Here is a 25,000-nt window from a genome sequence, read left to right as displayed (position 1 = left end):
CGGGCCGCATGGTTCTTCGTGAACTAGCGCCTGACAGTCTCTCCGTCCTGTCTCCCCACACTGTCTTCTATGTTTCTTGGACGGAATGTTACTGGGAATTTTCCTCACTCTCCACCTCATCCCCAACTCTCCACCCCAAGCTGGTGTGTAGTGAGCGTTCTGGCGCCGATTGGTTGCCGTGCGTCACCCAAGTGGGTGCTACATATTGGTGGTGGTTAGTGAGGTCCCCCCCTTTCTTTTGAGTGTTATTCTGTTTTGCTATATGCTCTGTAAGGTGACCTTGGGTGTCTTGAAAGGCGCCTCTAAATAAAATGTATTATTATTATTATTATTAAAGTGAGCTCGGAGACTGTGTCGCTCCAGTAGTGGTGGTGCTGGGAAGAGGGGGTGGGAGAGTGAGAGTGAGTGAGAGAGTGAGAGAGATAAAGGAGAGAAGGGGGAGCATAGGAGGGAGAGAGAGAAGCAAGAGAGAGAGAGAGAGAGAGAGAGAGAGAGAGAGAGAGAGAGAGGGAGGAAGAGAAGCCTGAGAGGGAGAGCAAGAGAGGGAAAGAGAGAAGCAAGAGAGAGAGAGAGCTCATTACTGGCTCGTGAGTCCTGCTCCCTGACCTATGGTTGTCAGCTCCTGCCTCTAATTACCAGCAGCTAATTAGAGAGGAGTAATGAGAAGGGAGAGACCAGTGGAATGCTTCAGGAACAAGTGAAAGCTCCTGGCTGACTGATGGACTGGTTGACAAGATAGAGGCCCGAAACAGCATCTTGGTTGCAGCTCATATCCACGAGATGAAGGCAAAGCTCGTCATAAAGTTTCATTCACACCTGTGGGAAAGTTCCACCGACCTCCCCAATCAAAGTCCCTTAGTAGTTTATGTTTTCTACCTCACACCACCACAGCCCAGTGTTGGACATTGTTTTGCAGTCTGTTTTTGCTGTTATTATTCTTGTTAACATTGTTCCGGGTCAAGTTGCCAGATGGCATTGGAAACAGGGTCACCTTGTTGTTGTAAGGGAGTAGCAGCTTGTTGAACCATCAGTAGAAAACATTAACGTTGTATGTCGTTGTTCGGAGCAACGCTTTTACACAGCTTTGTAGAAACAGTACACCAAGCACAGCCTGTCTAGTCCCGGTTCACCAGTTCACGTGCCTAGATTACCCAGGCGTACACCATATTTGTTCCAGATGATTCCGCTCCTCTGACCTACTTTTCACATCTTACACAGATCATTATTCTTCGGTCAGAGCAGGAGTGTCTTTTGTAATATCCAGTTATTTTTGAGATTGAATACAACAGTGTATTAGCAAAACCACCAGTCTAATTAGACCCAGTGACTAACGAGGTCGGAAACCAAAGAAGACATCTAAAGCGCTTTCTGGTGCTCCGGTCTTGTACTTGTGTATTCTCTGGACGAAGAAGAAGTCCAGAAGAACATATTGTATTGTTTTCGGGGGGAGGGACAGAGCAGCTGGTGATGTCACAGCCGGCCAGCAGCTGAGGCTGGTTCCCAGTGCCGGGGGCTGTTTACCCATTCCAGCCCGACTCCAATTTACCGTGACAAAGACAATAATTAAAACCTTTCTCACTTCCCTCACATCTGAACCTGTTCCTCTGCTATCAATTTGTAGACAACAATCAGATCCAATATCTCCATCCGTGCAAGGGCTAAATAAAATGGAGGTCCAGCAGGCCCTAAAGGCCCAGTTGTTGCCGCCGGTGAGTCCTATACACTGGTCGGGACTAGCACCATGCACTCTTTTAAAACACAGTTTGCTGGCAGTACACTGAGAATTTAGGCTAATGCAGGTGTTTGAAAGGTGACGCCAGAAACGTCAAAAACCGTTGAGAATTTGGCCAACTTGGTCGGACCTGTCTGCTACATGAATGGGTTCAGTCCAGTAGTCTAAGGGGCGTGTGTGTGTGTGTGTGTGTGTGTGTGTGTGTGTGTGTGTGTGTGTGTGTGTGTGTGTGTGTGTGTGTGTGTGTGTGTGTGTGTGTGTGTGTGTGTGTGTGTGTGTGTGCGCGCCGGGCAGTCAACATGTTTTTTCCTCATAGCGACCACCAATATACCGGTCATGGAGCCACTGGGGATCAGATGATTCAGCTTGGATGTCGAGGGGAAATGATATATGTGAAGCATGAACAGGCTTAGAAGTTAACATGAACACCATGAGTAAATGATTGCTACACTATTATTTAACTGTTAATAAGTGCTCATTACTGCATTTACTAATGTCATTTTTTTTAAATAATGTATCTTTATTTCAAAGTCAGTGATATTATATTTCGTCCCAGGTTTGAGACCATCGCTGTTTTCCTTGAAAAATAAATTCATTTCCTTCAAGGAGTTTGAGTTTGCTTGAGTTTGCCTTCCAAGCTAAAGACTTTAATACTTTTAAAAAGGGGCGCGACAGCAAACCACCAGGGTGCATGAAAAGCGAACAAAGTAAGGGTTCGAAAGAAAGCTTAGCGTATGAAATCAAAAGAGCAGCCTCGACTAAAAGCATAAACTACGATAACGTCGGCTTCTCTTCGCCTACATCACGACGCTATATTAGAATAAGAGTTTTGGTTGAGTGTAGTTTCTAAACAGACATTTATTTTGCCTATTGAAGTCAGAGTTGTGGTCATTGTACAATGTTTACGACGCAACTGTAATTGACAGAATTACTAACAGCTTGCAGCAGCCTGCTTTGAGAAGCACGTTCCTTGATGGAGAGAACGCATCTAGATTCGAAACTGCGCTCGACGCGCGCCTTCGGTGGAGCTCTAGCGCCCTCTGGTGGCCGCTGGAGGAACGTGTTGTTACTGCTGCTGAATATTCGAATCTACACAGGCCTTTATCACAGAGGTGTCATTCACGGCCAAAATAGGTGTAGCTAATTTCGTTAATTATGAGTCTGCAGGCATGACAGTGCCCTTGATTAAGGTAATGACACACACATGTGTTTAATGACACACACCATTGGTGTGTGTCATTACCATAATCAGGAGCACTGATTAAGGACACTCAAAGGTTTATTCACCAAGATTGTAGCTCTTTGAGTGACAGAACATCAATGTATTTGGTCAAGAAGGGTTGAGCTGAAGGGTAATCGTGTCGTTTTGGAGGAGACATTAGCTACAATATGCCATTGCTGTTATTTTGCATAACATGAGGTTAATGTCCAGAAATAAAATGTAATTTGAATGAACAAAGCCGTTTAGTATTTATATTTAACATGTAACACCTATCTCTTAGTTTTCCTAGTATTCAATCAGAAGTCGTCATCCTAAAATGACGATGTTTTAGTGCATTGTAGAAGTGAACATTCATTATATCATCTTAAATAAAAACGTCATCCTAGATAGTACAAGTAGGGTAAAGTACATTAGATAGGAAAAATTAGGCATCATGTCAGGTAATATATCAAATATAAACAACACATTTCTTCATTAGGGATGATTTAGCATTATTCTGGTGGTCTTTTCTAACAATGTGTGCCATTCAGATCCATGCAGAGCCTTGCCAAGAGTCGGTCTGGGATCAAACACAACGCCAGACGTCGCTGGTGCTTTCCAGGTATATTTTAATTGGCACGATAAACACAATGCAAAACTTTCAGTGCTCCAGAACTCAAGCGTCTTCTACCAAAGGGAATACAGACAACAAGTGCAAATCCCATCAGTCGGTAGACCTTACAAAAAAGAAAATAAACAGTCTTTACACAGCAAAAAGCAGGGAGACAGAAAGAAAAAAAGAAATAACGGTAAGATCTTCAATAGTTAAAATAGATTTCCTTTTTCTTCTTTAGTTTAAATTTTATTCATATATGCATATATATTCTCTCTCTGACTCCAACGTGTCAAATTCCTTCTGTACAGGCAGTCCGCTCCGGCGTCTAGGAGGTACACACTGTCCGCCTCTTTCTCAGTGTGTGTGTGTGTGTGCGTGCGTGTGTGTATGTGTGTGTTTGTGTGTTTGCGTACTTGGGCGCTATAAATCTTCTGTCTTGACCCACAATTCTGAAAAACTTTTTAAAATGACGTTAATCACTTAATAACTATTAAACGCACGGCGACTCTGCCTTATTAAATCCAGTTGTGAGGTTACTGGGACCCAAATAAACGTGTGTATTTTAGAGCTTTTATAGCCACAAGCAGAGCTTCAATGTTATCCTTGAATGACAATAAACAACTCAATAAGTTTAATTCATACTGTTTAAAACCTAGCACGTGTGTTGACTGAGTTAACCTTTCAGCAGTGGCTCTTCAGTCAATGATCGTAATGGGTTAATGATGTTGCCGCGTGGAATGCAGTTAAGGGACTTCAGCCTCACTGTTATTAAAGAAGAACTGACGACCCGCCAAGCGATTCAACGTACGCATCCAGCTTCAAAGCACACTCTTGCAATAAAAATAAAACCAAAAGACATACAATTATTCGACTTGACACAAAAAAGGTTAAAAGAAAAATGATAATGTATGTGCCTTTATAAAGCGAAATGGTGGACATTATTCTTTGAAATCCACAAAAACAAACTGTTTATTTTATGCCCCTAAGTATTATTATATATATTTATATTATGAACATTATACCTCCATTCCATTGATATCAGAGATAGTGGCATTCTCCAATATAAAACAGTGATAGAATGATACTCCATACACATTGCTAATGTCTCATGTTTCCCACCACAGACGCAGAGAAATGATCAGGGAGTTAATCACAGTATATAATTATATACAATATACAATAAACAGTAGCAGACCAGGCTGTGGACGTGATCAATACTGTTGATGATTTTTAATTGGGGCTTAGTTGTTTTTGGATTGTTTGTCTCATGTGGGGGCGATTGTAACGCCTGCGTCCACACAGGGATACCTGTAAACTAAAACCATGGTTCAACACTCCACATATCACATACAAACACATAACACTGTTCATCTACAGTATAACAGAAGAGAGTGGACCACATGTCAGGCGCCACATCACCCAGAGACCCTCATATGGGCTTGGTCTCTATACTGTGTGTGGCAATGTGATCAGTGACTGGATTAAAAAAAAAAATCACTGCAGTCAACCGTTAATAAAAAAAACAGACAAACAGACATGATTTCTCAAACAACGTTGTGGTTCGATCACTAACGGACAGACAGAGAACAAAACAAAACAAAAACTGTAAAAATACAAAAACAAACAGTAAAAAGACGACCACAGGCACAGAACCCCGAAACAAAGGCGGCATCACAGGTTCATTAATCCATTAAAAAAAGACAAGACAGGCATTGGGAGGGGGGGGGGGGGTTAGCAGAAAGACCAGAGGCTGTGGAGGGAGGGGGGGACCGCTGGTCTTTCAGCAGCGAGGAGGAGACAGGGCAAGCATGCAGTACAGCCCCCCCACCCCAGGGGGCAACACGCTCAGGCTCTGCTGCCTGAGGCTGGGTTCTTGGGGTTTGGGGGAGAGGAGGTGATTAGTGGGTGTGGTCAGAGAGAGACGGACAAACACCCCCGCGGCGAGGCAGTGAGGAAGACTCAAAGGTGGAGGTGGTCAGTGATGTGGATCCATTGTCCTTTCAACCAATGGTGGCATTCATGTCCCTGTGTTGATAACCATGCCATACATAGTGTGGCATGGGGAATGAGGGGCATGGGGAGTACTCATGCAGTTGGGAAACAGGTGGAATACGTGGTCAGATCCAGTCCGATAAGTTAGAACCACGATCGGTTGAAAACGGCAAAAGAAAACATCAGGGGAGCTGACTTTGGAGTGACTTGAATGAGTGGTGATGAGGTGGGCGTGGCCTTGCTCATAGATAGGCTCCCGAACACACACACACACACACACACACACACACACACACACACACACACACACACACACACACACACACACACACACACACACACACACACACACACACACACACACACACACACACACACATGGTAGGATGGGAGTGGCGGGCTTCTTCCAATGCTTCGATCATATGAGGTAAAATGGCATTCTGGGTGGTCGTCCTAGGCCTTTCTCTGACCACGCCCTCCCCCTGCCTGTTTCGGGCTGCGGGTGGAGGGCAGGAAGGGTGGGTTGGGGTGGGGGTTGACTTGGGGGTGGGGCATTCGGAGCGAGAAAGCCAAGAGCTGCTGTCAAGACCACGCACAGCACGGAGTTAGTTGGGTCATGAAGCAAAGCACGGCTAAAAAGACGCAAATTATAATAATCATAATAGTAATAAGAATAATATTAATTGTAGAAAGGTAACATTATCGGTGATTGTTGTTGTTTAGGTGTGATGTGAAATGTGTTTGTTCTCACACGGCTTGAGTTTAACGCTACAGAATTCGGAAACTGTTTTGGTTTCGGTTTCAGTTTCAACTGTTTTGTTATTGGTTGAATCCTTAAAGATCAGCGTTCTGTTCTATTTTATATTTCTCGCTCGAGGAAAACGGTGGCTTTCTCCCAGGCTGCTTGCCCTGCCATTCCCCGACCAGCCTCACACTTTTAGGAATCTGGAAATCACAAAAATAAAAATACAAACAAACAAAAAGAAAGAAAATGACAAAAAGAAAAAGTTAGGTAGCTCTCAAGACGATATAGCAAAGAACCATATATGCAGTTATTAAAGTACAGCTGTGATTTCATTGACCAATTCTGTTATTCAACAAAAGCTTTGAAATATCACTCGGAAGAAATTGTGGTGGATTTTTTTCTAAAATATGTTGTTAAAAGATACCTTTAACTAGAAGCTTTCCTTGTTATTCCGGTGGTCTTTCCTGTTCTGGCATTAACACATGTTTTACAGCAGCCAGCTTAAAAGTTGCCAAACACAACATGCTAAAGCCATGATGCGATGCACGCTCGGGCATCACACAATGTGGCAACACATGCACCACATTTCAAAATCGACTCTACCAAACAAATAATCTCAAAAAGGCATGAAATGTCTACAGCACTGATGTAACTCGTGAAAGACGATATCCTGATTCACGAAGAATTGGTTATAGAATTAAAAAAATGTATATAAAATGTTTAAATGATTGTTGCATTCATTTTATTTGAAAGAACTTTCCATATTATGTTTTAAGTCACTAGAACTATATCAGTGCAACCATTTACCGACATTTAAAAAAGCAGGTAAGTATGGCAGCAGACATGTGCAAAAGTCCTATAGACCGATGGAAGAAATCATGTGGATTTTTCCCCAAACATGCTGAACCCCAAATCCCTTAATTCTCACCATAGATCCTAGCAGAGTTTATTTTCAGGCTTGTATTTCTTGACCACTCGTCTTGGGGAAAAGCACTGACACTAGCACCACACCATCTTTGACTACTATTGGTTGATTTCTCGATTTTTTTGATTTAAGTATCAAAAGTTGGATAATGACTGAGATTAAAATCAAAACTAAATTATCACTATCGAACAAGGATACTATTTGGCTACAGCATGCTAGAGACAAGATCGGTATTTTTTACATGTGCTTGTTTTTCCATCGAAGAGCCTATAAAAATACTTTTTTTCGTACAGAATTTTACAACAGATTTAAATGTCATTTTTCCGATCCCACGATTTTACAATGAGCATGCTTCCATTACGATGGCCCGAGCAAAGAAATGTGCAAACAATCCATTACATCGTGATTTGAGAGGCGTGCTGCTTTCTTTTGACTTCAAATTGTCATCATTGTCGGTAGAATGTCCATTCACTTGATGGGATTCAGTGATTCGTTGAAGCAGCTTGAAGAGACTTAATATTTATAGGTAAAACTAGGAAGGTAGCAGCTAGCAGCTAGACATTTGCGAGCGATGGTGGTCATCAGCGATGGAACGTCAAACAAAAAATAATACAGTGGTGTAATTTAAAATATACAGTATTCTGTATGTGTTAAATCAACACACAAGGGTTATTCCATTGGGCATCTGAGGTGATGTTCTTTGTGACTTATAACCGGCACTGCTAAGCATATTTACCGATCATTTCACTGTTAGGAGTTGCTCTGCAAATTTGTATTTACGCAAATCTTACGAAAAACAAATCTTTTCATAGAGCGTTTGCACTTGTTCAACGTTGCAGCGTGTGCACAGTAGAACACGTGTGTAAACACCTGCCCGAGTGACAGCTGAGACAGCCTATCGGTAGGCACAATGGAAAGATCGGATGAGTCAATCTTCAAAATAAAAACCAAAATAACAAAAACACAAACAGGAACAGGAAGTTGAGTGCTCGGCCACGAAAAGTGTTCCTTTAGAACGGCCACCATGACCGTCTCTGCCGCCATCCCTCCCACTGCCTCAGAGCAATCAAACAAATGCATCGGCCCAGAGATAACACAGACGGGACTTAAATGTAGGTCATAGCACCTTTGGCGTTGCTTTCCAAAAAGACCTCGACGTAGGACGAGGGCACGTAGCCCTCCTCGTCCTCGTTGCGGCGCACGCGGGTCCACCCGTCCCCTTTGTCCTCCTCGATGACGAACAGGTGCTCCCCCTCTGCCACCGAGATGGTTCCTTCATTGTGACCTGCAGAGGACACACAGCAAAGAGGGTTGAGGGGAGGGAGGAGGTCTGGAGGACCACACCAAGACTTATCCTATATAACGCATTCACACCTTTAGGAAATGTGGTTGCAAAAGCACTCCACAGAATAAAAGATACATACTGAAAAATAATAATTAATTGTTAAATAAATTATTAATATAAATAATAATAATATAATGTAAATTAATAATAATTTACATTATATTTTTGTGTATTTCTGTGCTAATGCTGTAATCTGTAAATAAAATAACAATATATATCCACATATACTTTGCAAATATCTAATAATTCAAGTTACAGTTCCAAATACCTGATACCTAAAGGCGATTTAAACCAGTTTTTAAGAGCGGAGACACATCGCAGAAACTTCAGATAGCATCATCCCTTCAAGCAGCTTTGGCCAAAGAAGGAGTGTGCTTCAAACTAATCAGCCAAAGAATCAACATAACCTCTTATATTATCATCGTGCTAGTAATGTGATACAATGACTAGTTTTCCACTTTCTATTCATTCTATTGGCCTCGACAAATAGCAACAGTCTCCAGCTGCCTTCTGAACAAGCTGAAGACCCACAAGTGACAGTTGACCAAAGGCAGAGCCCAGAGTGTTACAGCGAGCTACAGGGGATACGGTTACAGCAGCCAAGAATGCTTTGACCTTTGAGAGTTGATTTTCATGAGCTGCAAAGCGGTCCCCAGTATGCTGTAATGTCAAAGTGATGGCCATAACAACTAGTTTCTATGTTAGGTTCCAATGGAGAATTGAAGTTGTATTTACATTTCACTGCAGATAGTTTTAAATCCATACATGATTATAAGATAGCTTTGAAAAGCAGGCAGCAGAAGATTTTTGTAGTTCTCTGAGGACAAACTTGTTGAACTCTCAGTGCAGTATCCGGTTTGACCACTGAACATCCCATTGGAGCCCCGGTTGCAGAAATAACACCAAATAAATCTGTTTTAAATTAAAACTGCCTTAAATTTCTGACCAATCAAACTGCGGTAATTTCAATTTTAAACATTTATTACAAAATCTCAGAGGTGCGCAAAAAATAAGTTTGGTGAGGTGTGCATTTCTGCTTTAACACTGCATTCACCTCATTTTGTTCTTACGCCATAACCTAACTTATTTTCCGCAAGAAGTACGCTGCCTCTAAAGAGTCTTGCGGCAGGCATGTCGGTTTAAAAGCTGGGCGGTGAGTGTCGGATTCTCGCGGCCGGACAGACATCCGAGATGGACCGACGGCAGCACTGAACCTCGTCGACACCCAGCGACACCCCCACAGAGAGGGGTTCTGTTCCAGCGGCCCCACCCCCAGACCACCGCTGGAGACGGACGACCCGGCAGGTTGAAGCATGGCTCCGCGTTGTGACGGTGGGTGTTCACCCGGTTCAGACCTCCCGGTGCGCTCAGTACCTTCAAAGGGGTACAGGGCTTTGCAGGTGCCAATGGTGGGCAGGGCTTCCTCCTCGTCAAACTCGTCGTCAAACTCGGGCGTGCTGGAGGTGGGGAGGGGCCCGGGGTTGGCACTCGGGGCCTGGGCCTTGACCTGAGTCTCTGAGCTCTGCTCCTCCGTGTAGCTACCATCCGGGCTGTTCACGGGCCAACGCACACACACACACACACACACACACACACACACACACACACACACACACACACACACACACACACACACACACACACACACACACACACACACACACACACACACACACACACACACAAACACACACACAGGCACACATACAAGTGAAGATGTAACACACACACACACACACACACACACACACACACACACACACACACACACACACACACACACACACACACACACACACACACACACACACACACACACACACACAGGTATAGCCACACAGTAAGTTACAAGGTCTTTGGGCAGGTGTATGCTTCCAAGTTGATTAGCGTACTTGTGTGTATGATAGTGTACCATACCTCTCTCTGTCCTGGGCACAGTTGCTCCCCATGGGGGTGTTGTTCTGGCCGGTGGTCTGGTACAGCCCGCTCTGTCTCTTCTGGGGGTCACTCTTTGACGGCATCCTTCCCTCCACCTCGGCCAGCCAGCCCTTAAGATAGAGCCACACAAAAGTATTTAACCAATAGTGTCGTCAGGTTTAGTCTAATCGGTGTCCCTGGTCTCACTTCAAATCCATTTGAAGACGTTAACGAATCATGAAAAATGCAACGAGAAGACGTAGACAAACTGTTTCCAGAGCCACCTACGGAGATGTGGAACTGGGCCTCTGGCTGACAACAATGTCAACACGCTGTGGCTATCGTGTAACACACGAGTTTCTGAACCTAGGTCAAATCTAGACATAAGAATCTAGATATTATCTTGTGTAAACGTCCTGGCACTTAATGTATGCACTTATTGTATGTCGGACTTAGTTATAGTACTTAGTAGTTGTGTAGCATCTTATCCTAGCTATCTTGTTGTATACAGGGAATACTAGCGATTGCTAGTGCTTTAAACTCTTCTGACAAATGTACTTATTGTAAGTCGCTTTTGATAAAAGCGTCTGCTAACTGTACTAAATGTAAAAATGTGCATGTAAATGTAAACAAGGCAGCCGTATGTTCAAAATCATGTTAAGGTGGGATCATGTGGCATTCAGATGTTATTAGTGTTTGGATTAGGATGATTCAGATGAAAGAGAGCATCCAGACTCCAGGTTCTCCTAATAAGGAAGAGCAGACGGCGGGCCAGCATGGAAAGCCTCCTGGCGGTCTTACTTGGACCTCTGAGCTGTTTACTCTGAGACGTTGTATCGGATAAACCAAACTAAACAAAGAGGGCTCAGTGAGGGCGCCAAGGGGAGGCGAAAGGGGACGCGGTGAAGACGGCGGTGCCAAGCCCCTCACCTCAAACTTCTGCACCTCGTACTGGAGCTTCTCGATGCTCTGGGCTAACTCCCCGAGGCGGGGGTCCACGCTGGCCGGGTCCCCCATGGCCGGGTTCTTCACGTACACGTCCTTCATCTTGGTCAGGGCGTCCCTGGGAAACACGAGAACCACAGCGGCAACAAGTCAACACGCAGTCCTGAACGAACGAGACAAAACACCATTAAAAATAAGCAACTTTAAAGGGGACCTATTATGCTTTTTCGACTTTTATGACCTATAAACGTTGTTATAATGATTGATAGTCATGTTTAACCATACACAAAAAACGATGTCGATTTTCGGAAAACTCTTCCTCTCATCTGGGCGCTTTCAGCATTCTCTGTCAACGCTCGGTTTCGTCCTTCTCCGCCCCCTCGCCCCCCTCCTGCCAACCCAACTCCGCTGTGATTGATTACCTTCCTTGAAGCGCGCGCGCGGGCAGTTTGAGCAGGCATATGGGGGCGTGGCAGGAGTGCATCTACGTAGATGATTTCCCGGAAATGTGAACAACTGAATCGCAAACGCTGTCCCGAGTTTTTAGCGCTCTGCACAGCCACCCCAGACTGTCAGCAGGGAATACGTTGAAATGCATGTACGTCATTATTCAACACTTTAGTATGGTTAAACATGACTATCAATCATTATAACAAAGTTTATAGGTCATAAAAGTCGAAAAAGCATAATAGGTCCACTTTAAACAACATTGAAATGTAATCATAATAATAACAACACCTGTTATGTAGGCAATGGATAGTCAACAGTATGCATTGTTATTTGCATGCCTTAGGGGGCGCTAAGTAAATCAGAGTTAAAATGGATATCATTTAAGTTACCCTTAACAGCAGAGCGCCCCCTAAGGCATGGGAATAACAATGCATACTGTTGACTATCCATTGAATACATAACAACACCGTCAACAAAACAACAACAACAAAACAACAACAACAGTGTCCTAATTCCTGGACACCGATGGCAACCACATGGCTAACTGAAAAGGCTAAGTATGCCGTGGATGCTGACAGTTGCTATGGCTACCTTTGGTCCATCTCTTTCTGTATGTCTTTGTTCAGCTCGTCTATCTTCCCCTGCAGCTTCTTCCTCCTCTGCTCCGGCGGCAGGTGGCTGAAGTCTTCTGGTCCAGAGCCCTGAGAACGGAACAAACAAACAGCGAGAGACGGAGGAACAACAGGGTTAGGATGGAGGGGAGACATAACGACTAACTGACCATTGATCATACGACGTGTGTTAGTTCTCTGGTTGTGGGTTGAAGGGGTTTTTTTCGACGATTTTTCAAGCTAGGAGCATCATGACAACTTCTAGCTAGGGCGAGATTGATTTAGTTGCAGTATTCCTTTAATTTAATACCACGTAGTATTATTTACGGAATAATGTCAACAAATATATCATTAAAATATGTATAACTCTTGGTTTGTTTGGAAAAACAATAAGGAAACAGGGAAATCTTATTACATTTGAGGTCTAAAAACTGTACTATAAGTCTCAGTGCTTAAAAGGACAACTCTGTTTGTGAGAAGTCTTGGCAGATTTTCATCCAGTTGGTTTATCGAAACCGATGAGTCATAAGACTTGGAACGTCCTTACACATCTGGAGAATTCAACGTTCCTCATCAAGACATGGCTAGGCATAAAAAGATGGAGTATATGCAAACAGTTCTGTTGTCAGGAAGTGTCCATTAACAAACACTGGATGTTTTTCTCTGAAGCTAAGAGGTTACGTTTTGGCTTCAGCATCGCTGCTGATCATCTCTAGGGCCGGATCGGTCAGGGACGGCTAGCTGTCTGCTAATCCTCACAGGATGCATTGGGCTAAAGGTCGGGGTTCACTGCTCATCCGGCACCACCTACCACCCCCATGCAGCAACTTACCAGACATGCATCGTCACAACCAGCAGCTCATTCATTGCCATGCACGGTTTATTGTTTTGATCAGAGGGATCGAGTGCAACCAATCACAGATAGGCATTCACCAGGACAGCATCTAGGGAATATGCAATATGCATCTACTGATTGGAGGGCATGCAGGGTCTTCAAAGTGCAACCAACTACTAGAGAAGACATGGATCACAAGGATCCCTACACACACACTCTCTCTCTCTCTCTCACACACACACACACACACAAACGGTTAGAAATGAGGACTACCGGACTGGTTATTTATGAAGAAGGACGTAACAGCGTTAATGTTACGCAAGTCTGATCACCTCAATGAGATTCCGGATGTGGGAATTGAGGGTGATCTGCACCACAGACACACACACACACACACACACACACACACAGACACACACAGACACGCACATACACATACATACACACACAAACATACACACACAGTTGGGAGGGCAAAGCATGAACACAAACACAAAATCAAATAAAAGGGAGACAACCACAAGGTGTCAAAAAGTCAAAAATGTGAATTAAATTAATTATGGGAAATAAAGTATTAAGTCGAAAAATAAAATGCAGTATCTCCATACACAAACCCACAAACACAACGTGTACATTGTTAACATGTTATCGGAAGGAGGGAAGGGGAAGGGAGGGGGGAGTACATGCTACGTTCATGCCGCTAAGGTCATGGGTTACACGGTCATGCTTACCAGCTTGAGAGAAAGCTTCATGGGGGAGGAGGGGAGAAAAAACACGGAGGGAAGGCAGGAGAGAGAGAGAGAGAGAGACAGAGAGAGAGAGAGTGTGAGAGAGAGAGGAAAAAGATAACATACAAAAGTCAACATCAGAAGAGGAAGACATTTTGTGTACTTTTGTGGGTAGAATAGGGTCATTTTACAGTTATGATGTTTTGATGATGATGATGTTGTTGAACTTCACTTCTTCATGAAAAGAGGATTCATGTCTTTTGGGAGAGAGGCAACGTCTATAGATGCCTCTGATTTCAAATGGGATCGACGGCAACGCTTTGAGCATTCGGTATACTAATCAGGCTGATTCCAACCAATTTATTCTTGTTTCCTAGCATCTTTTCTTGAATCTGTGAAGTTCACCAACAAATAGGAAATGTGAAGTCGGCAAGTCAACGCCTACTTGGGAGTCCACTGCCAGGCGCTGAGTTTAGGGGTGTGATTGGGTGAGAGGGTGACATAGATCAATTGTAAAGAAACACGAAAGTGAGAAAGTGAGATTGAAAGACAGCCATTCCTTCCCCAGCTTTCTACTGCCTTATCACACCAGCCAGCAGAGGGCAGTAGAAACACATGTAACGATGAACACACGATGAGCTGCGGCTGAAATGGATGCACGTCCTCAAACGAAATAAGGAAATACCAGAGTAAGGTGGACAAATATATTCAAAATGGCTTCGGTTGAGATGTTAAGTAGAGTAAAAATAAAAAATAAACACAGAATGATGTATATTATCACTCTCAAAAAAAGGAGAAAGATGGCGCTGAATATGATTGACAGGCCTCTTATGCGGTTTCCTGAGTGCCTCGTGGTGAGCAACGAGGAAGTACTTTCTAGTACCTGTTTCACTGTTGTGTGAGCAGCATGGAGCCTATACATCCTGTAACCGCGTTAGCTCGGCCCGCCAGGTGCACTTTAGCCCGCTAATAGCCTCCTCCATCTCTTCCGCTCTGCTCTGATTCCTCTCACCTCGCGGACGCAGGCAAAGTCCGCCCATCGAGACAACTCCTTCTGATCATCTTCCTATAAATGTATTTTGTGTTACCAATTTACCGGCTATAATTGAGTTGGCCATTTGAGTTCCTCAAACAGGAACTGAGCCAATGCCGGATGTAGCCTGCAGCGGCTAACAGTTTCCTTCGGTTTAACAACTGAGACAGACACGGACGTAATACTCATGACTGTGGTGGTTGATGCAGGCCAGGCAGACAACTGAGGCAGACAGCTATGGGAACAGCAGTTAAACAGACATAGCTCTGTATGGAGGGGTCAATTCTTGGGTTTAAGTGTCACTAACACCTCTCGTATCAACCGAATAGGAGGGCAGACCGCCGGGTAGGCTAATCGATCAATCACAACCATTTTTAGCAGTATCAGGTGCTTGTCTCTTTGTGAATTGACCCCCTGAATGCTCAGGTAGGATAGACAGACAGACAGACAGACAGACAGACAGACCTCTGCGTGTCTGCAGCCAGCGCAGGGACAGCCAGTGGCCAGGGGGCATGAGCGGCGTGTGATGGGGGGGATATGCACAAGGGCAGCACCATCACTCCCTGGTCATTTGACTTTGGATTTCTGCACATGTCCGAGCCATGTGATCAATATGTTGATCACACACACACACACACACACACACACACACACACACACACACACACACACACACACACACACACACACACACACACACACACACACACACACACACACACACACACACACGCACGCACGCCTCTTTTTACGAGAATGAAAAAACAGGAAATAAACCATTCATGGTCTGCAAACTTAATATACCACTGTGTGTGTAGCGCATGGCCTTGGGCTGTCAGACGCTCCCACACAAACGCTCGCGCGCACACGCACAAACACGCATTGTCCCACACACACACACACACACACACACACACACTTACAACATATCGCCTGGCTTCGTAAGCACAGGTGGGCTGGCCCAGAGTCCTCTTCATGAGATCTTTGTGATAAATAAGCGAGCGGGTGCGTGGCTGCTGCGGTGGGCGTCAGGGAGAACACACACACTCACAGTCAGTCGGGCAGCAGCGCCGCCTCCGACGCGGCTAACCACAAGGCTATCGCATCTTCATCAATGCACAGCACAAACATACAAAGCACTCGCAAAAACATCTGTACAGACGCACACACGCTGTGCAAAGACACACACATACACAAGCCTGCTATCTCTAACTATGCAAATTATGATTGAAACAGTGCCCCGCTTTGACTGTTGCAACATAACAGTGCCGTACTTAACTACAGCTATAAGCATTGAAGGTTGCAGATCAATCTATTTAGCTTTGTTTTATTGACACAGGATTTAAATACGGTACATATTTTCTATGGTGAGGGTTAATGCTGTTTTACATAGAAAACATTTTCTGTCTCATTCTTAAGTGCTACTAAAAACACACAGAAACAAAAACTGAAAACTTAAAACAACATGTATATACATTTAACAATATACATTGATCATTACAATGACATGAAAAGGAATGCCAGTCTATTTCCAGGTATGGTTCCAGTCAGCACCTCGCTGTCTTATCGAATGAGCTGTCAGACAATTCCTTCAGTGACAGGCTTCTTTCACAGCTATAGAAATCTTTCACATTCGTTCCTCTTTTTTCCCATTGAACTCTTTTCCCCTCCAAGTTCAAACTATAATCTTTCAATCTTTGATACACTCATGCATTCACGTGTCACTCTGGCGTGCTTCTCTATGCTAGCTCTTGCCATTGCAGCACTTCCTCTATTCTAAACGTGCACTTCCTGCTTGATTTCTCTTCTTCTGCTGACCTCGTGTGCTTCCTCTATGACACACACACACACACACACACACACACACACACACACACACACACACACACACACACACACACACACACACACACACACACACACACACACACACACACACACACGCACACGCACACACACACAGTAGAAACCTTGCCCTTTAATCTTCTGAGTATAAATAAAAACGTTTTTGTTTTGTGAGAGACCCGGAAGGAACCTGGACGCCAGGCTCTGGGGTCAGGCGCTCACTGAAAGCTGCAGAAAAAAAAAATGACCTTTAACAGCCAACTGATTACATTGACTATCAAGACAGAGGGGTTTCCTTATAGAGATATGGGTGACGGCATTGTAAGCACTTTTCTCTATTGAGGCCACCTTTCAGGAATTCTAAACAGGCCTTCGAACTCGGCCCCACAAAGCACTGAAGCGGCCTCACCCTGCCACTACACCGCTCGCCTAACTGCAGGTTGGGGTTCGCTAAACTCACCAATCGCTGAGCTTGTTTCCGCGCGCTTCAAAAATTGCCAATCTCATTTCCTAAGACGGCCGCGACAGAGCTGCGGTTGAGGTAACCGCCTCGGCCGGGTCGTTGCAGATTGCTCTTCCCCTTCTAGTAAGTCGTCGTTGATGAGGTGGCGATGAGAGGGATGGTGGTTTTTGAACATGGAGTTAGCATGAAGTTAGCGGGCGGAAAGACCAGAGTGTTGGTGGGACAGATGAAAGGAGTCATGTGTGCAAACGAGCTCTACGCTATGGTAGCATGCTAGAGGAGCTAGGACAAAACAAAGGAGGAAGAGCACTGCAGAGGTGAGGTGGAGGGCCTGTCTGATGGGGTTGAGGTCTGGCTTTAAGTGTTCGGATTCAGGGGGATATGAATCTTACTTTGGGTTGAATAGAAATGCTACCTTCGCTAACATCATCTTTTCATTTCCCTAGGCACAGTAAAAATCTAAACATATTTAGAAGTGACTATACAAATATATATGAAACTGTCAACCCTATTTCAAGGCTCAATGCTTGCACAATTCTATCTCAAGGCTACCTCCTTTCTACCTTTACGCCATCTAGATTTCACCTCAAGGCTACCTTGAAGCTTCCTGAACAACTCATTTCTACCGGCATTCTAGATCAACTTAACGTCATTTCCTCAATGCTAGATATATTGTATCTCAACATTTCCGCAGCTCTACCTCAACACAAGCTAAATGCTAGCTCAACACTACCTCACCAATACATCAATGCTACCTCAACACTAACTCATCAATGCTAACACAGCACTAGCTCAAAGCTAGCTCAATGCTCCCTCAGCCAACACCTCAACGCCATACCTCAATGCTAGCTCGAGGCTATACCTCACCTCTGCAGTGGTGCAGGTTAGAACCCAGCGTTTGGGGGGGGGGGGGGGGGGGAGGACAGGTAGAGCGGACGCACACAAAAGATGACAACATCACAGCGACGGGACACACGCACACATACACACCAATGCACACACACAAACACCAACGCACACTTACCCCACGCCTCAGGCTCCTGAGACAATGCATTTTGGGTTTTGAAGCCATGAAGTCGTTGAGACGGTGGGAGAGGGGCTCCTTGTGCTGCTTGGGAGACTGGGAGTCGTTGGGAACAGCAGAGGGTGAGGGCGGGGCTGAGGTAGGGGGGGCTGGGGGGGGCTGGTGGGGGGATACTAACAGGGACATAAGCTACCAGTCAGAGAGAGGAGGGGGGGGGGAGCCCAATGACGAAGAGAGCAGGACAAAAGTTGGGTTGAGAATTGAAAAAACAAGGGAACAAAAAGACAAAGGAGGAGAAGAAGAAAAAAAGGAGGGGAACACAAAACGTGATAAATAAGCCTCCTACGGTTATTTCGAGAGAGAACGAAAAAACGCTACAAACCCAAACAAACCGAAAAACCAAAAGCCCAGAGTCGCACACATGGACAACAGAAGGGTGTCTGGGTCTAGTTCTTGCGCTGGTTCAGTTTTGTTGACGAACACTGTCACAAAAAGACACCAACAGAAAGAAATAATCGTTGAAAGATGGCGGCAGGGTGGAGAAGCATAAAGAGGTCTCGACGCAAGCAGCTGCCAACCAAGCGCAAAACGTTTGTGCGAGCACGTGCAAACCTCCATTTATCACGTTATTTGATTCCCTCCCTGGAATCCTTAGCACATGCAAGGATAAGCTAGAAACTCATTTGGGTTCAGCCGAATCAAAGGTAACCATTGAAATCAGGTAATGGTACTCATCAGATGTCCGTGAGCTCCTCTGTAAAGGTGCTAAGCTCCTCGAGCCTTGAGGGGAAAGGGTGAATGGATGAGCATGCAGGTGAGGGTGAGTTTTTCACAATGAAATTCAGGAGGAGGGAGACAGATTATCCATTAACCAGTCCATGTCTCCCGAATAATAACTTCTCAAGGAGTTCTTGGGATTGCCAACATGACGTTTCTACGGTACGGTACTGAAGCACCACTTCAGATTCAACATCCTTATCGAATGAAGAGAAAATCTTGCACGTTTGTGTGATTATATCAAGCATGCATGCATTCAATATGCACATTAGTGTGTGGATGCGTGGGACACAATCAACTCTTCTGCACCTAGCACTGGGTTAACACTACGTACAACACTGAATACATTGATGCATTCATCAGCACTTCTATAGCTGAACACAAACACAATGACACAGGCCAAAGTGTCTTCTCCCTCCCTTCTTCTAACCCTGCCCAGACGGCCAATCAGAATCCGGCGGCACTGCTATCGAAACCAAGACGATTAGGATGGCATTCTCGGGCCGATTACCAGCAAGTCAGCCATCGTGAGAGCGTTAGTCCAGTCGTGATAGGATATTAATGGCATATCATTGTCAGTTGAGAGGGTGACCAGAACAGGAAGTAGAAATGCATTAGTGTGTTAACCATACACAGTGAGTGGGGAGGCTCCACAGAGGGGAGGGGGGGCCACTGAAGGGGGGCCAGCGATCGGGGGTGGAGGGGGAAAGGAAACTGGTTGCAAACAATAACAAAAAAAGGGTCCCTTCAAAACTAACGACACATTTTTAACTGAACGACAAAATCGCTACACGAAATGACATCAAATTACTGTAGGATTAACAATCTGAAAAAACATGATGATGAATATCTACGGATACTTTTGTCATTGAATTAGCGGCGATACAAAAACACATGTACTACAGTTAAACAATATGAACCCATAACCAAGAAACTTAAACTTCCACGTTCTTAAAGAACTACCACTAGAGATGACATGGTGGCGGTCAGGTGACTGGGTCTGCCTATAGTGGGCTTGCCTGTGTGTGTTGGTGTTACCTTGTTCTTGTTCTTGATGAAAGGCCACAGCTTGCCTTTGCTCTTCCCGCCCGGCTTCTCCTTGCTCTCCCTGGGGTTGGACAGGCTGGTCTCCGACGACGTCCTCGTGATGGCCTGGCCGTAGTCCTCAAAGTCCACATCTCCCGGGGGCTCGAACCCGGATTTGAAGGACTCCACCACCAGTTGGGAGTCCTGAATGGTGCGATACGGTCACAGAAATGGATTGCTTTGATTCGAGGTCAACTGTTTTGCCTGTAATGCTTCAATGATGGATCTCCATCACGGCAGCCACTGCACTCCTAACCGTCCCTGGAAGGAGGCTTTCTACTTTCAGGTTTCTTCCTTGACGATAAAAAAGTTTTTCCATGCACTTTGGGGGGTAAGGGTTGGGGGGGGGGGTCATAAAATATGGCCTGTGAAGCCATTGCAGACTGTGATTTAGCGACATACAATTAAAATGATTTAATTTGACTGCTCTTTTGGTCATTTGGTCTGACAATACCCTAGACTAGCTAAACACACACATATATATATATATATATATATATACACACATATACATATATATATATATATATACACACATATACATACATACATACATAACATACATACATACATACATACATATATATATATATATATATATATATATATATATATATATATATATATAGATATATATATATATAGCAGCTCATTGAGCCGTTATATATATGTTTTTTTATTCCACTATTCAAACAGTGTTTGTTTGTCATGTTCTGTTATCAGAGGCTTCCAATGCGCTGGCCGGTGTGAATCAGTTTGGGTTCCTCCGTGGACGAGAAAACAGAGCAACCAGTCCTCAATGTGTCTGACTGTTAACGCGATTAAAACAACAGTTTCGGGTCAGGCTAGGGGCGCGATTGTTAAGCGGCGGAAAAAGCACATGCATCACCAGGCGCAGTTCATGTGTGGGGAGATAAAGACAGCGAGACAGAGGGTCTGCACCGGAGTAAGGGGCCAAAGATCAGACCCTCGCTGCTCTGTACTCTGGCTCAAAGCAAAACACACAAAGGGTCTTTGGCCAGCGGGGGGCTGGTTGTCCCGATTGCCGGTGGAACTAGGTGAACATAATCGCGTTGCAACAGTTGGGTTGTGTTTCCTATATCTTGATCAAGTGTATGTAGCCTGGGTAGTAACATTCTTCATCCTTCCCTACTGTCGTTTTGTTGGTTGTTTCGTTTAGGAATAACCAAGAAGCACGGTGACAGTAATTGATTCATAAAGTAAGTGGCAGAAAATAATTGATGAATGTAATATTTACTCCTTCTTACTACTAATCTATTTAGCAGGCGCTTTCATCTTGAGCAACTTACAGTGTACCTTTCAGACCACTAGACGTCAAAAGCATTTAACAATGGTGCTGTCATCGCCAATGCTTTCATGAAACGTTAAACAGAGGCAAGTAACAAAAAGCTGCAACAATAGGTGCTAAACGCAATGAAACATTGAAACATTGGTATATTCACAGGCTTCTATCTAAAGATGAGGGGTTGGCAGACGCTCTACCACCCACTGAAGGTCCTGACCCACCGGTTGAGAATCTCTGCACAAGACTCTCCTGAGTACATGGGATACCGATCTAGAGATAGTGTGAGTGACTCACTGTGTGCATTCAATGGGCTGGCTTGCATGTAGCGGCGTGAGCTTACAGTTTTGGCATCGATGGACTCTGCGGCCTTGGTCATGCCGTCCAGACACTTCCCCACGATGGGCAGCACCTGGCGGTCGACGTCGGCGAACGTCTTCATGCAGTCTCCCACCCGCTCAATCCTCTTCTCCTCCATCTCTTGGATTTTCTACGGAGAAAATAAAAAAACACAGGTGGTGGAGTTGAAAATGAGTTCTTTGGATGTTCCTCCCCAACCTGCACGGTGGAAACTTTACCGCTGCAGTCGACACGTTTGTAAACCATGTGATCAGCACAGACCAGACTGCTTGGGAGGGGGGGGGGGGGGGCCTTTGGTTGATTGGGTCATGGGAGGATGGCCTAAATTTATTTTCAGAATTTCAAATATTGCTGACGAAAGGGATATTACCATACTTCTTGTGTGGTTTGCCCTGCTGTTCTACTTAGGGATTTGGAATAATTTATTGTAAAGTGATTTTCTCAATCCTATTTATTTCCTTCAGATACCTCCACTTGGCATGATACTATGATAAAAGTAAAAACAGGTAAGTAATGCTACTCAGTGATTGATGATAATGATTGATTGGAGATAATGATTGTTGATTGCCGTTCACTGAGTGACGATGAGCTGCATAGCCCGCTACCTGGAATATGTTGGGGATGACGCTGTAATAATGGTCGTTTTGCTCCTGGTTGAACTTCTGCAGGTAGGCCGAGTATTCGTTCTTGCTGTCCGAAGCCATCTGGTGCCTGACCTGAGCCTGCTGGCGAGCCTGGGGGGGAGAGAGACAATATAAATCAACACGCTGATTCTCGCTTTCTCTCGGTCTTGACCTCTCTTTCTCTCTCTCTCACCACACGCGCACGTGCACGCGCACACGCACACGCACACACACACACACACACACACACACACACACACACACACTCAATCACTCTCACACACTCTCTCTAGTCATGTCTCATGGCGCTTCACCACAGATAAGCTACATGTAGCGGCTAACAAAACCGTATCGATATAAAGTGGATATGCGATTGTGAAATCAGTACTCATCCACTCACGCATGCTCATGTTTGTGTACGAAAGAACACGTGCACGGACATAGACATTATTTGGGGTAAGGGGGGGTAAGGGGCAGCCATAGCTCATGGAACAAACACTGCATGTGGGCCACAACAAACTCCCGGGAGCTGGCTCCGACACCGCAGAGACAGAGGAGTCTGCACTATCTCTCAGACTGTGTGATACGTTACACCAGTCGGTTCAGGGAGGGGAGGTGGACGCAACGGGACTAGCCCAAAGGAGAGCAGATGGAGGGAAGATTACCTCAGCCAGACAGCATGTGGTGTGTGTGTGTGTGTGTGTGTGTGTGTGTGTGTGTGTGTGTGTGTGTGTGTGTGTGTGTGTGTGTGTGTGTGTGTGTGTGTGTGTGTGTGTGTGTGTGTGTGTGTGTGTGTGTGTGTGTGTGTGTGGACTTCAGGCCGAGCTAAACCATGTCCACTTGTGGATATCATCATGGACAACAACAGACAGAACCCTTCTGTTATATAATTATTCCCATGACACTTTGACCCCCCCACCAAGACCGAAACTTTCACCATCTTTACTCTTATACCTTTATGTAATGAAAACCTGAACCTAAACCGCACATTTCTAACGGCCAGAATACCGTCTGTTATTGAGTTTGACTTCATGTGGCCTAAAGTTTAATTAAAAAATGCGTCCTCATTGCATTCTATATGTCTCTGCTTCATCCATCCCCATCCTGTGTCTTCTATAGATCTGTGCCGTCCTATACACAGGATTCACCAGAATCAGCTTACTGCAGAAAAGTAATTAATTATTTTATTCCTACGGTCTGTATTCCTCATCTCACCTCAACCAACACTAGCAAACATAATCGACATAGATGAACAGTTTGTGAAAGAGAGAGCGAGGAAAAGGGAGATGCATGTTAGTAGAGCAGGGAGTCTCGTGGTACAAACACAACGCAACAACCTCAAGAGGCGTTGAACAACGCATGTGCCCATGCACTTTCAGCACGTCCGTGTTAAGCACCAACGCATGCCAAGCCTTGATGGGTGTGCACACAGGTTGGTGAAGGCAGCATTGCCATGGCAACTTGACTGATAACAGACACCATCGAAACAAGCAGTCGTCACTACCACTGCATCACATCCTGTTATCCTGGTTTCCAGGAAACACCCGCTAACGTGTGCTGCGGTTGACAGGCACACACACACACACACACATAGATATACACACACACACACACACACACACACACACACACACACACACACACACACACACACACACACACACACACACACACACACACACACACACACACAGACAAATTAAGAAAAAACAGCTACACAGTCAGTTGCTCAGCTACATACTGAGGCTGTGTTCTGAATCATCCGCCCGCATTGGCCGTTAAAACCACTTTGACTAGCGGTGGACCCACGAAAAAGTGCCTTTGCCCTTTCAACACAGAGCGACGTCTTTCACCCCACTGAGACAAGTGTGTTGGGTAGGAGACAGGCACACAAGCTTGTGTATATGGGGGGCTGATGGGACAGCCGTGTCACAGAGCCACGTGTCACGCGACGGGCGGGAGTGTCCGGACAACATACTTCGAGACAGCGTTCTGCACAGACGACAACAAACCATCGCCGTCAGGTGGACTACCTACCTTGTGTGTACTTCGCTTCAAGGTATAGCATAAAGTAAATGTACAGGAAAAGAAAAACACACACGCACACACACACACACACACACACACACACAAAGGATTGTTAGCCGGCAAATGGCTAAGAAGGTATGCTATTCCCGAGAAACCGGCCATGATAAGGGACGGTTAAGTGCGTGGTTGGACAATTAAACACACAACTCTACAGAGGACAATACACAGCAGCAGCCCTCCCGAGACCACTGCAATAAAATCACTCTGGTGAAGGATTGAGTGGCGATCATGATTTTAATTTCTCCAGACATAATAACTTTATGATGGCCTCTACAAGCTCCTCAGCGAGAGAGTGTGTGTGTGTGTGTGCGTGCGTTTGTGCATGCATATGTGTATGTTTATGTGTATGTGTATGT

General features: G+C 44.9%; 1 protein-coding gene across 12 annotated transcripts in view; it reads right to left on the bottom strand.

Moving 5' to 3' along the window:
- Positions 1–3,545: 3,545 nt before the first annotated feature.
- Positions 3,546–25,000, bottom strand: part of LOC130380897 (formin-binding protein 1) — a 50,817-nt gene continuing 29,362 nt past the window's right edge. For 4 of the 12 annotated variants that reach the window (XM_056588317.1, XM_056588314.1, XM_056588319.1 and 1 more), the window contains exons 7-17: positions 22,539–22,667; positions 21,917–22,063; positions 20,223–20,414; positions 18,408–18,596; positions 14,046–14,060; positions 13,647–13,682; positions 12,460–12,569; positions 11,404–11,536; positions 10,474–10,604; positions 9,931–10,106; positions 3,546–8,496 (exon numbers count right to left, since the gene is read on the bottom strand). In XM_056588317.1, coding sequence (XP_056444292.1) covers positions 8,318–8,496; positions 9,931–10,106; positions 10,474–10,604; positions 11,404–11,536; positions 12,460–12,569; positions 13,647–13,682; positions 14,046–14,060; positions 18,408–18,596; positions 20,223–20,414; positions 21,917–22,063; positions 22,539–22,667 — 1,437 coding nt within the window. In that variant the 3' untranslated portion in view covers positions 3,546–8,317. The remainder of the gene's footprint in view (positions 8,497–9,930; positions 10,107–10,473; positions 10,605–11,403; positions 11,537–12,459; positions 12,570–13,646; positions 13,683–14,045; positions 14,061–18,407; positions 18,597–20,222; positions 20,415–21,916; positions 22,064–22,538; positions 22,668–25,000) is intronic. The other 8 variants (XM_056588312.1, XM_056588320.1, XM_056588313.1 and 5 more) reach the window with 8 other exon arrangements.

The sequence above is a fragment of the Gadus chalcogrammus genome, chromosome 4, assembly GCF_026213295.1.
Source record: "Gadus chalcogrammus isolate NIFS_2021 chromosome 4, NIFS_Gcha_1.0, whole genome shotgun sequence".
NCBI classification, from domain to species: domain Eukaryota; kingdom Metazoa; phylum Chordata; class Actinopteri; order Gadiformes; family Gadidae; genus Gadus; species Gadus chalcogrammus.
Note: the sequence above shows the minus strand (reverse complement) of the source record. Positions and strands in the feature narration are given on the sequence as shown.